This window comes from Scyliorhinus torazame, chromosome 5 (genome assembly GCF_047496885.1).
Source record: "Scyliorhinus torazame isolate Kashiwa2021f chromosome 5, sScyTor2.1, whole genome shotgun sequence".
NCBI lineage: Eukaryota > Metazoa > Chordata > Chondrichthyes > Carcharhiniformes > Scyliorhinidae > Scyliorhinus > Scyliorhinus torazame.
In genome coordinates, this window is record NC_092711.1 from 152,794,046 (window position 1) to 152,807,865 (window position 13,820).

The 13,820-nt window shown below is 47.1% G+C and overlaps 1 protein-coding gene across 1 annotated transcript in view; it reads right to left on the minus strand.

Annotated features, from left to right (window-relative positions):
* The window catches only part of LOC140422145 (uncharacterized), a 52,286-nt gene extending 39,494 nt beyond the window's left edge, over window positions 1-12,792 (minus strand). The window contains 2 exon segments of the mRNA XM_072507145.1: window positions 5,932-7,065; window positions 12,414-12,792. Coding sequence (XP_072363246.1) covers window positions 5,932-6,706 — 775 coding nt within the window. The 5' untranslated portion in view covers window positions 6,707-7,065; window positions 12,414-12,792.
* Window positions 12,793-13,820: the final 1,028 nt, after the last annotated feature.

Here is a 13,820-nt window from a genome sequence, read left to right on the forward strand (position 1 = left end):
TCCATTTTGGACATAGCCTCCCTCATGGGGGCCGTTGCCGCCTCCACTGCTGTCTCGACGGCTGCCAAGAGGTCTGCAGCTCCTCCCTGTGGCTATGGGGCTTGGAGGTGATGAAGCCGATAAGTTTGTCCATCAGCTTGGGACTGCGCTGAGAACTCTGTGGAGTTGGTCCTTCTCGGTTCCGTGCCACCTCGTGTGGCTGCCGGCGCTGAAGCTGCGGTATCCCCCCCCCCCCTTGCTCTGAAGCTGCGGTATCCCCCCCCCTTGCTCTGAAGCTGCGGTATCCCCCCCCCCCCCCTTGCTCTGAAGCTGCGGTATCCTCCCCTTGTCCTTGCTGGCTTTTCCGCTGGGCGGTTGGCTGTCTTTTCTATTTCTCGTTGATGCGGTTTGCGGGGGTTAGGCGGTGTGTGTGAGGGGTGGGAGTGGGGTCGTGAATAATTTTGGTGCCCAATTGAAGGGGTCAAAAGGTCATATTCAAGGTTTCACACCAGAGTCACCTTGCGTGCGACCGGTCAGCTCATGGCTGTCACTGGAAGTGATCATGCAGAGTTACATCTCCGCCTTAAGGAAAGCCTTAGCCACAGGAAAAATCATGCTGCAGTCACCTTAGTTTAAACCATGTATTGCTTACTTTGTTCCAAACTTTCCCCACTCTTGTTATATTTAAAACTCACAAATTCCTTTACACCCAAGGGATTATGCTTTCCAAAATCCCAGGCAAGCCCCCAATTTGTTAAGAATCCACCTGATGTTAATGTGAGGGTATCCCAAAATCCAGAAGAGTAACTTGGAACACTGGTTCTTCACAGCGTATATTTTTAATTTGGTATATTGTGAGAAAAATGTGAACCAGGGTGGAATATTCCAGTCGTTGTGTGAACCATTAATAAAGAACATTTATTTAAAATAAAAAACAGGAAGGTGATAATACACTACAACAGTTAAGTACACTGATGGCTATACACACACTGTGTTACAGGCAGTTACCACTTGGTTCCCAACTACCTATGTCTCCTGAACTCTGAGATGCCTCCTTGTTCCCAACCAACATCCATTATATAACTCTATGAGCCAAATCCAGCAGATAGTTACCATGTGCTGGTTATTTGCCAAGTTCAGGGAAACCGTACTCAGTTTCAGCAAAAGCAAAATCTGCTACTTCTCTTCGGGAGACTTTTTCTGCAGCTGGGTGTGGCTGTGATGATTCGTTTGCCTGTCCTTGTCACAATCATTATGTTATTGATATATCATTCTTTCCCTTTGATGTTATCCACCCTGTGGAGTCAGCTTTTAGCATATACATATCAAGTTCCTTATCTCTCTACTTTGAAGTTACCTCTTCTAAACCCCATTGTTATCCTCTAGTCACATGGGTAAACACTTGCTTTTCTCACTGATATGCAAATCTGCATCTCAAAATCTCTTCAGATAGTTGCCATTATCAACTCCCCGTTTTATTTTATCCCCATTTCATTTTCCAAATCTTAGTTTTCTCCAATTATTAACATTTCTGACAAAAGTTTATTAATGAAACAGGACATGGTTAGAAAAACAGAAAATGACTTGAGGATCAAAGACAACCAGGGTAAAAGGATGTTCACAATGTTCTGGACCCAAATGGTTTCTCTTTAATTCATCTGTAGCCTGTTCCCTGCCCTCTTTGTGGAACACCTCCGCTCAGTCCACAAGCATGACCCTGACCTTCCGCTTGCTGCCATTAGAATTCACCACCTTGCTCTCAGGCTCACATTTCTGTCCTGGGCCTGCTGCAATGTTCCGGAGAAGCCCAACACAAGCTGGACGAACAGCCCCTTATCTTCCCATGAGGCACTTTACAGCCTTCTGGACTCAACATTGAGTTCAACAACTTCAGACCCAGAACTCTCTCCTCCATTTTGATTTGGGTTTTTTTGCCAAGTGTCAATCTACATCTTGTTTTCCTGGGTTTTCTTTCCTTCCAGGCGGAGCTGTCCTTTATTCTGCCATTAACACTTACTCTGGACAAATGTACAGCTCTAGTCACATAGTGTACGACCATGTCTAAATGATCTGTCTGGGCTGTCTGCCCTTGGTACATGTGAACCAGGGTGGAATATTCACTGCACCTTGGTACATGTGACAATAAACAAATCCAATCCAATCCATTGCCTCCATCTGAAATGAAATGAAAATCGCTTATTGTCACAAGTAGGTTTCAAATGAAGTTACTGTGAAACGCCCCTAATCGCCACATTCCGGCACCTGTTCAGGGAGGCTGGTACAGGAATTGAACCGCACTGCTGGTCTGCTTTAAAAGCCAGAGATTTAGCCCAGTGTGCTAATCCAGCCTCTTTGCCTTTTGTTCCAGGACATTTTAATCTTTTAATCTCACCCGCCCTCTAACCAATCCCTGACTTTCTCTTTTGTTCTACCTGACCCTCCCCCTTTCTCACCAGCATCAAACCCATCACATTTCTCCCTCTCTTTAGTTCTGAAACAGAGTTACATTGGACGTGGAACGTTAACTTTGCTTCTCTCTCCACAGATGCTGCCAGACCTGCTGTGTTTTTCCAGCCCTATCTGTATTTATTTTAGATTTGCCTGTACTGGGCTGATATCACACCCTGGGCTAGTGCACGGTCAATTCCAGCCCCACTTCACCCAGAGTCGCAACACAATTGAAATTAACAAATTAATTCAAAGAAAACATCCAAAATCTTTGATCTTTGGCTACCCAATAACTGCAGTCACCAAGTTTGTAAATTTAAACATGATTAATTTTGTTAATAACAATAACTATAATTAAATACAGTAAGAAGTCTTACAACACCAGGTTAAAGTCCAACAGGTTTGTTTCAAATCACTAGCTTTCAGAGCACTGCTCCTTCCTCAGGTGAATGAAGCGGTAGGTTCCAGAAACATATATATAGACAAAGTCAAAGAACAAGACAATGCTTGGAATACGAGCATTAGCAGGTGATTAAATCTTTACAGATCCAGACGGCGGGCGGGAGGCGGCCGCACAATGGAGGGCTCCCGGTCGGCAACGGCATTGTCGGGCTTTAAGCCCGGTCCCAGGGTCCGCGGAGGCGGCAGACGAAGGGAGAAGGCACAGTGAAGACACAGGAGGAAAAAAGGAACAAAGAAAAATGTCGAGGGTGAGCAAGAAAACGGCTGGAAAAAAAAACAGCTGGAGGTCCGTCGGGGAGTGGAAAGGTCACCGCGGGGTCACCAGGAAAAATGGAGGCTGGAGCACCAGGGAAGGCCGCACTGCTTACGGCTGAAGAAATAACTAAGGTGATTGCTGCGGAATTTGAAAAGCAGTTGGCGCAGGTTGCGAAATGCATGGAGACGGTGAGGAAGGAGATGAGGGAGGTTTTGAGTGTGCTGGTGGAGGAGGCGGTCTCCCCGGTGAGGACGGAGGTGGCGAGCGCAGTGGCGGAGGTGCGAGAGCAAGGGGAGGTGCTGAAGGAAGTGGAGGAGATGTTATTGCAGCATGGTGATCAACTTGCCTCGATGGGGAAAGAGATGTGGAAGGTGATGGATACTAACAAGGATCTGCGAGGAAAAATGGAAGACCTGGAAAACAGATCCAGGCGACAGAATTTGAGGATTGTGGGGCTGCCCGAAGGAGTTGAAGGACCGAAGCCGACGGAGTACTTTGCCACGATGCTGGCAAAATTATTGGGGGAGGGGGAGGATCCCTCCCGATATGAACTGGATCGGGCTCATCGATCGTGGAGGCCTATACCAAAGGCGAGTGAGCCGCCAAGGGCAGTGACTCTCTGCTTCCGTAGGTACAGGGTGAAGGAGAAGGTCCTGAGCTGGGCCAAGCAGAAGTGGGTGGTGCAGTGGGCTGGAATACGTGTATACCAGGACTTTACAGTGGAGCTGGTAAGGAAGCGGGCTGCCTTCAACCGGGTGAAGAGGGCACTGTACATTAGCAAGGTGCGGTGCGGCATTGTATATCCAGCGAAGCGGAGGGTGACTTACAAGCTGAGGGACTTTTATTTTGGAACGGCGGAAGCAGCGGAGGAGTTTGCGAAAGCAGATGGACTGTGGCAGAACTGACAAATTGAGGAATGGCCAGGTGCCGATGTAACCTCATGACTGTATTTTCTTCTTTTTTGTATCACTGCGCGCGGGTGTAGAGATTAAAGGAGCCAATGTGGTATATATTTGGACAAGGGGACGGGACTTTCACTCGAAATGAGAGTTCTTTGGGGTGTAGGTGGATATGCGGGGTTTGTGTGCTAAAAGGGGATCTTTGGGCTTTCCTAGGGCCGGGCAAGTGGGAAAGGGACCCGGGCGGGGGCCTCCACGCTGGCCGGTTTAAGCCGGCCAGTGAACGGGAGTGAGGTGGGGGGAGGGGCTGCGGCCATCGGAGCCTGGCAGAACAGGGTCCGAGTGGTCACGCCGGGGTGGAAAGTTGGGGGGAAGGAACCGAGGTTGGGAGGCGGAGTTTTGCAAGAGGCAGTGGACAGGAAGAGCTGGAGACCTGCGGTGGGGGTGGGGGAGCTGTGTAAGATTAAGGGTGACTATGGGTAATCCCCGATTCCTTTTTGCCATTTGTTTATGTAAACATGCGGGTTGAGGTTTAGGGGTTGGTGGGTAGATGGGATCATTGTTATTATGGGGACTGACATATCTTGCTGATTGTTTATTGTTGATGGATGTAAATGTGGGAGAAAATGTGAAAAAGGAGAATAAAAAAAATAAAAAAATAAAAATCTTTACAGATCCAGAGATGGGGTAACCCCAGGTTAAAGAGGTGTGAATTGTGTCAAGCCAGGACAGTTGGTAGGATTTCGCAGGCCAGATGGTGGGGGGGTGAATGTAATGCGACATGAATCCAAGGTCCCGGTTGAGGCCGCACTCATGTGTGCAGAACTTGGCTGTAAGTTTCTGCTCGGCGATTCTGCGCTGACGCGCGTCCTGAAGGCCGCCTTGGAGAACGCTTACCCGGAGATCAGAGGCTGAATGCCCTTGACTGCTGAAGTGTTCACTGACTGGAAGGGAACATTCCTGCCTGGTGATTGTCGCGCGACGTCCGTACATTCGTTGTCGCAGAGTCTGCATGGTCTCGCCAATGTACCACGCTTCGGGACATCCTTTCCTGCAGCGTATGAGGTAGACAACGCTGGCCGAGTCGCACGAGTATGTACCATGTTTCTGGAACTGAGGAAGGGACAGTGCTCTGAAAGCTAGTGTTTGAAACAAACCTGTTGGACTTTAACCTGGTGTTGTAAGACTTCTTACTGTGCTCAGCCCAGTCCAACACCGGTGTCTCCACATTATAATTGAATAGGCAGCAAATACAACTGGTTAATTATTATCTAATTCCTAACCCTCCCTCTTTAACTCGCCGCACTCTCAAATCACTGTCTGTTGCTGGACAGAATACGGTCTTTGGCCAATCCATTGGCCACCTGTCAATCAATCAACACCAAATCCCTCCGATGTCTCAGGTCCCAGAAAATCTGAGTTCTTCTGTTAAAAGGCTAAACCTTCAGAGTACAGTGAAGTATTTTGCCACTTCGGAGTTCCTCACTTCCTCTGCTCAACTTCAAGGTTTATTTTCATTTAATATTCATGGATCAAAATGACAATGGCAAAGTAATAGAAATGGGAAATCAAGAGGAAGAGTCCTTACAGGGTGAAAACATTATTTAAAATAAACATACTTCATCAGCTTTTGTGGATCATTTCAGGGAAATGTGCTCTCCCAGGCTCAAAGAGCATGAGTCTACTGGGAACAAAGTTGTGAGACCGGCCAGTCCAGCAGAAAGAAACCCTCCGACTCTCCCACTTCACCAAGTGTCAGAATGGTTCAGTCCTGGATGTGATTAACAGCAGCAATAACAGCAGAATCCAACCCCTGTCATCACTTGTGAACTCGTTGGTGTCTCAGCAGGTGGGATGACTGAATGAAGCCCTTATCACACACGGAACAGATGAAGGGTCTCTCCCCAGTGTGAACACGCTGGTGTTTCTGCAGATGGGATGACTGACTGAATCCCTTCCCACACGCGGAGCACGTGAACGGCTTCTCCCCAGTGTGAATCCGCTTGTGCTTCCGCAGGCTTGAAGAATGACTGAATCCCATCCCACATTCCGTGCAGGTGAACGGTCTCTCCCCGGTGTGAACTCGCTGGTGTGCCCGCAGGTTGGATGACTTCCGAAACCGCTTTGAGCAGTGAGAGCAGCTGTATGGTCTCTCCTCAGTGTGAATGCGTTGGTGGATCATTAGATCTGCAGCACATTTGAAGCCAGTCCCGCAGTCAGAGCATTTAAAGGGTCTCTCATTGGTGTGAGTGACATTGTGTCTCAGCAGGCTGGAAAACTGAGCGAATCCCTTCCCACACATGGAGCAAGTGAACAACCTCTCCCCAGTGTGAACTGGCTGGTGTCGCTGCAGGCTTGATGAATAATTGAATCCCTTCCCACACACAGAGCAGATGAATGGTCTCTCCTCAGTGTGAATGCGCTGGTGGGACATCAGTTCCACAGCACTTTTGAAGCCACTCTCGCAGTCAGAGCATTTAAAAGGTCTCTCATTGGTATGAGTGACATTGTGTCTCAGCAGGCTGAATGACTGAGTGAATCCCTTCCCACACACAGAGCAGGTGAATGGTTTCTCTCCAGTGTGAATGCGCTGATGAATATCCAGTGCAGATGGAGATTTGAATGCTTTCCCACAGTCCCCACATATCCACGGTTTCTCCATGCTGTGGGTGTCCTTGTGATTCTCCAGGTTTGTTGTTCAGTTGAAGTCTTGTCCACACAGAACACGTGTACAGTCTCTCCCCGCTGTGAATGATGTGATGTTTTTTACAGGCTGTGTAACTGGTTGAAGCTCTTTCCACAGTCAGTGCTCTGGAACACTCTCACTCGGGTGTGTGTGTCTCGGTGCTTTTCCAGTCACATTAAGTTTAAAATCTTTTGAAGCAAACAGAACAGATAAATATTTCTCTGAGATTCAAAGGGTGATGATATTCTGATGCTGATTAATCGATTGACTCTGTCAGATCTCGACATGACGTTTGGTTTGAGATTTCTCTCTGTAAATCCTCACCTTCTAATAACCTGTAATTTACAAAAATCATCAGTCAGTGCAGTATAGAAATTCAGAACATACAATTCTAGTTTCTCTGTGAGGCACAATCAATTGGACAAAGACGAGAGTTGAATCCAACTGAGGCTTTATTGCTCTAAGATGTGTGGCCTCCCACAGCAGCTGGCTAAATGGCTGCAGCATGGAGGACACACATATTTATACTCCGCCTATTGGGCAGAGCCAGCAGGCAGGGACTAGCAACGAACCTGTAGTACAGGTCGTACCATACATCACCTAATAAAGGTACCAACGACATAGGTAGGAAAAGGGATAGGGATGTAAGGCAGGAATTCAGAGAGTTAGGGTGGAAACTTAGATCTAGGACAAACAGAATTATTATCTCTGGGTTGTTACCGTGCCACGTGATAACGAGACGAGGAATAGGGAGAGAGAGGAGTTGAACACGTGGCTACAGGGATGGTGCAGGAGGGAGGGTTTCAGATTTCTGGATAATTGGGGCTCATTCTGGGGTCGGTGGGACCTCTACAAACAGGATGGTCTACACCTGGACCAGAGGGGTACCAATATCCTGGGGGGGAAATTTGCTAATGCTCTTCGGGAGGGTTTAAACTAGTTCAGCAGGGGCTTCGGAACCTGAATTGTAGCTCCAGCATACAGGAGGTTGAGAGTAGTGAGGTCATGAGTAAGGTTTCAAAGTTGCAGGAGTGTACCGGCAGGCAGGAAGGTGGTTTAAAGTGTGTCTTCTTCAATGCCAGGAGCATCCGGAATGAGGTGGGTGAACTTGCGGCATGGGTTGGGACCTGGGACTTCGATGTTGTGGCCATTTCGGAGACATGGATAGAGCAGGGACAGTAATAGTTGTTGCAGGTGCCGGGGTTTAGATATTTCAGTAAGCTCAGGGATGGTGGTAAAAAGGGGGAAGGGTGGCATTGTTAGTCAAGGACAGTATTACGGTGGCAGAAAGGACGTTTGATGAGGACTCGTCTACTGAGGTAGTCTGGGCTGAGGTTAAAAACAGGAAAGGAGAGGTCACCCTGTTAGGGGTTTTCTATAGGCCCCCAAAAAGTTCCAGAGATGTAGAGGAAAGGATTGCAAAGATGATTCTGGATAGGAGCGAAAGCAACAGGGTAGTTGTTATGGGGGACTTTAACTTTCCAAATATTGACTGGAAACGCTATAGTTCGAGTACTTTAGATGGGTCTGTTTTTGTCCAATGTGTGCAGGAGGGTTTCCTGACACAGTATGTAGATAGGCCAACGAGAGGTGAGGCCATATTGGATTTGGTACTGGGTAATGAACCAGGACAGGAGTTAGATTTGGAGGTAGGTGAGCACTTTGGTGATAGTGACCACAATTCCATTGCGTTTATTTTAGTGATGGAAAGGGATAGGTATATACTGCAGGGCAAGAGTTATATCTGGGGGAAAGGCAATTATGATGCGATGAGGCAGGATGCATCGGATGGAGAGGAAAACTGCAGGGGATGGGCTCAATGGAAATGTGGAGCTTGTTCAAGGAACAGCTACTGCGTGTCCTTGATAAGTATGTACCTGTCTGGCAGGGAGGAAGTGGTCGAGCAAGGGAACCATGATGTACTAAAGCAGTCGAAACACTTGTCAAGAGGAAGAAGGAGGCTTATGTAAAGATGAGACATGAAGGTTCAGTTAAGGCGCTCGAGAGTTACAAGTTAGCTAGGAAGGACCTAATGAGAGAGCTAAGAAAAGCCAGGAGGGGACATGAGAAGTCTTTGGCAGGTAGGATAAAGGATAACCCTAAAGCTTTCTATAGATATGTCAGGAATAAATGAATGACTAGGGTAAGACTAGGGCCAGTCAAGGACAGTAGCGGGAAGTTGTGCTTGGAGTCCGAGGAGATAGGAGAGGTGCTAAATGAATATTTTGTCAGTTTTCACACAGGAAAAAGACAATGTTGTCGAGTAGAATACTGAGATTCAGGCTACTAGACTAGAAGGGCTTGAGGTTCATAAGGAGGTGTTAGCAATTCTGGAAAGTGTGAAAATAGACAAGTCCCCTGGGCCGGATGGGATTTATCCGAGGATTCTCTGGGAAGCTAGGGAGGAAATTGCTGAGCCTTTGGCTTTGATCTTTAAGTCATCTTTGTCTACTATGTTACATGTACTGTTAAATTTTCTTTTTTTTTTTATGTTTGATGTGTAAGGGGAAAAAATTGTGATTGAAAAATTTTCAATAAAATATATTTTTTTTAAAAGTCATCTTTGTCTACTGGAATAGTGCCAGAAGACTGGAGGATAGCAAATGTTGTCCCCTTGTTGAAGAAGGGGAGTAGAGACAATCTAGGTAACTATAGGCCAGTGAGCCTTACTTCTGTTGTGGGCAAAATCTTGGAAAGGTTTATAAGAGATAGGATGTATAATCATCTGGAAAGGAATAATTTGATTAGAGATAGTCAACACGGTTTTGTGAAGGGTAGGTCGTGCCTCACAAACCTTATAGAGTTCTTTGAGAAGGTGACCAAACAGGTGGATGAGGGTAAAGCAGTTGATGTGGTGTATATGGATTTCAGTAAAGCATTTGATAAGGTTCCCCGTGGTAGGCTACTGCAGAAAATACAGAGGCATGGGATTCAGGGTCATTTAGCAGTTTGGATCAGAAATTGGCTAGCTGGAAGAAGACAAAGGGTGGTGGTTGATGGGAAATGTTCAGACTGGAGTCCAGTTACTAGTGGTGTACCACAAGGATCTGTTTTGGGGCCACTGCTGTTTGTCATTTTCATAAATGACCTGGAGGAGCACGTAGAAAAATGGGTGAGTAAATTTGCAGATGACACTAAAGTTGGTGGAGTTGTGGACAGTGCAGAAGGATGTTACAAGTTACAGAGGGACATAGATAAGCTGCAGAGCTGAGCTGAGAGGTGGCAAATGGAGTTTAATGCAGAAAAGTGTGAGGTGATTCATTTTGGAAGGAATAACAGGAAGACAGAGTACTGGGCGAATGGTAAGATTCTTGGCAGTGTGGATGAGCAGAGAGATCTCGGTGTCCATGTACATAGATCCCTGAAAGTTGCCACCCAGGTTGAGAGGGTTGTTCAGAAGGTGTACGGTGTGTTAGCTTTTATTGGTAAAGGGATTGAGTTTCGGAGCCATGAGGTCATGTTGCAGCTGTACAAAACTCTGGTGCGGCTGCATTTGGAGCATTGCGTGCAATTCTGGTCGCTGCATTATAGGAAGGATGTGGAAGCATTGGAAAGGGTGCAGAGGAGATTTACCAGAATATTGCCTGGTATGGAGGGAAGATCTTATGAGGAAAGGCTGAGGGACTTGAGGCTGTTTTCGTTAGAGAGAAGAAGGTTAAGAGGTGACTAATTGAGGCATACAAGATGATCAGAGGATTGGATAGGGTGGACAGTGAGAGGCTTTTTCCTCGGATGGTGATGTCTAGCACGAGGGGACGCAGCTTTAAATTGAGGGGAGATAGATATAGGACAGATGTCAGAGGTAGGTTCTTTACTCAGAGTAGTAAGGGCTTGGAATGCCCTGCCTGCAACAGTAGTGGACTCGCCAACACTAAGGGCATTCAAATGGTCATTGGATAGACATATAGAAGTTTACAGCATGGAAACAGGCCCTTCAGCCCAACCAGTCCATGCCGCCCAGTTTTTACCATTAAGCTAGTCCCAGTTGCCCGCACTTGGCCCATAACCCTCTAAACCCATCTTACCCATGTAACTATCTAAATGCTTTTTAAAAGACACAATTGTACCCGCCTCTACTACTACCTCTGGCAGCACATTCCAGACACTCACTACCCTCTGAGTGAAGAAATTGCCCCTCTGGGCCCTTCTGAATCTCTCCCCTCTCACCTTAAACCTATGCCCTCTAGTCTTAGACTCCCCTACCTTTGGGAAAAGATGTTGACTATCTACCTTATCTATGCCCCTCATTATTTTATAGACTATATGAATAAGGGAATAGTGTAGATGGGCTTTAGAGTGGTTTCACAGGTCGGCGCAACAGCGAGGGCCGAAGGGCCTGTATTGCGCTGTAACGTTCTATGTTCTAAAGGTGTAACAGTGGTTTACCACACTCTGGAACATTCTTTCCTCTGTCCTCAAAGAATCAGAGTTTTGGGCAGCACGGTGGCACAGTGGTTAGCCCTGCTGCCTCACAGTGCCGAGGTCCCAGGTTCAATCCCTCTTCACTATTTACCACACCACCAATTATTGTGTCATCATAAACTTACTTATCATACCTCCTACATTCACGTCCAGATCATTAATGTACACTTCAGATAGCAAGGGACCTAGCACCAATCCCTTTGGAACACCAATGGACACAGGCTTCCGTCACAAAGACAACCTTTGACCATTACCCTCTGCCTCCTGCCATGCAGCAATTTTTTCATCCAATTTGCCAAATTTCCCTGGATCCCAATACTTTTACCTTCTTGAGGTCCATGTAGACTACATTAACTACACAACCTTCATCTACACACCCAGTCACCCCCTCAAAAAATTTAAATCAAATATGTAAGACATTATTAACCCTTGACAAAAGCAAATTACTGCAGATGCTGGAATCTGAAACGAAAGAGAAAATGCTGGAAAATCTCAGCAGGTCTGGCAGCATCTGTAGAGAGAGAAAAGAGCTAATGTTTTGAGTTTGACAAAGAGTCATCGGACTCAAAACGTTAGCTCTTTTCTCTCCCTACAGATGCTGCCAGACCTGCTGAGATTTTCCCGCATGTTCTCTTTCGTTTCAGATTCCAGCATCCGCAGTAATTTGTTTATATCCAGTGTTTAACTCACTGTTACCTCTCTACCCAGGAATGCCAGTTTTGACAAAGAGTCATTGGACTCGAAACGTTAGCTCTTTTCTCTCCCTGCAGATGCTGCCAGACCTGCTATGATTTTCCAGCACTTTCTCTTTCGTCCCCTTGACAAAGCTATGCTGACTATCCTTTATTAATTCTTGCCTCCCCAAATGGATTAATTTCCAAATAGTTTCCATACTACTGAGGTTAGACTCACTGGCTTGGGTGGCATGGTGGCGCAGTGGTTAGCATTGCTGCCTCATGGCACCGAGGACCCGGGTTCGATCCCGGTCCCAGGTCACTGTTCGTGTGGAGGTTGCATAATCTCCCCGTGTCTGCTTACGTTTCTCCCTCAGAAACTAAAGATGTGCATGGTAGGTAGATTGGCCAAGCTAAATTGCCCCTTAATTAGAAAAAAATAATTGGGTACTCCAAATCTCCTCCCTTGCCTCCCACTGCAGCCTGGGATACATCTCATCTGGGCATGGGGATTTAAACAAATCAAAAATTGCAGCCCAGAATGAGAAAAGAAATGGGAAGAGGAGGAAAAAAAGTGTTTTACTCACAAGTGTTGGCGACAGCAGGATGTTTCAGTCTGTGTGAAGCTTTGCCGGGCAGGACCAAGCTCTTTGCAACCAGGGCCTCAAAGGCCAGACTCGGATTGCTGGAGGACAAGCTCCCTTCCGGTCCTCCGCGCGTTCCCATTGGTCAACCTCCCTCATGGAGACAATGAGGGGGCGGATTTCCGTCTACGTAAGGGTCGGCGGGGATTTGACCTTCCGACTCTGAGCTGTTGTCCAATCCGAAGTGTTTTGTTTCTGTGACCAGGGGTATTGCCCCAATGGGAGACTGTGTGCTGGAAACGTCAGTCTGAGTCATTGTGACGTCATAACGGAGCCTTGTCTGAATTAACTAATACCACTCTGCTCTGCGGTGACGTCACCGGAATCCAGTGTACAGAGCTGACGCCCGGACACAAGTGCCCCTCCCCACCCATTGTTCCCCTCCCCCTACACATCCTTGACACAAGGTTTCCGGGCAACCGGCTGACTGCTCTGGCGAGAACGAGAAGCCGCTTGGTGACCTTCCCTTCTTCCCTGGACCGGGACTGCGCATGTCCAAGGGGAGGGGGGAGCAGTGCATGTGCAGTCTGCTGACGTGTTGACCAATGGGAAGAGTTGGACGACCGGAAGGACTCTGCTCCTTCAGCCAATTAGAGCGCGAGGTTTGTGTGAATGAAGATTGAGTTTTACACAGACTGGAACGTTCTCCTGTCTCCAACATCTAATTTGATTTGATTTATTATTGTCACATGTATTAGTATACAGTAAAAAGTATTGTTTCTTGCATGCTGTACAAACAATGCATACCCTACATAGGGAAGGAAGGAGAGACTGCAGAATATAATGTTACAGTTATAGCAAGATGTAGAGAAAAGATCAACTTAATACAAGGCAGGGTCCATTCAAAAGTCTGATGGCAGTCGGCAAGAAGCTGTTCTTGAGTCGGTTGGTACGTGACCTCAAACTTTGGTATCTTTTTCCTGACGGAAGAAGGTGGAAGAGAGAATGTCCGGGGTGCTTGGGGTCATTAATTATGCTGGCTGCCTTTCCGAGGTAGCGGGAATTGTAGACAGAGTCAATGGATGGGAGGCTGGTTTGCGTGACGGATTGGGCTGCATTCATGACCTTTTGTAGTTTCCTGCGGTCTTGGGCAGAGCAGGATCCATACCAAGCTGTGATACAACCAGAAAGAATGCGTTCTATGGTACATCTGTAGAAGTTGGTGAGAGTCGTAGGTGACATGCCACATTTCCTTAATCTTCTGAGAAAGTAGAGACGGTGGGCTTTCTTAACTGTAGTGTCAGCATGGGGGGGACCAGGACAGGTTGTTGGTGATCTGGACACCTAAAAACTTGAAGCTCTCGACCCTTTCTATTTCGTTCCCATTGATGTAGACAGGGGCATGTTCTC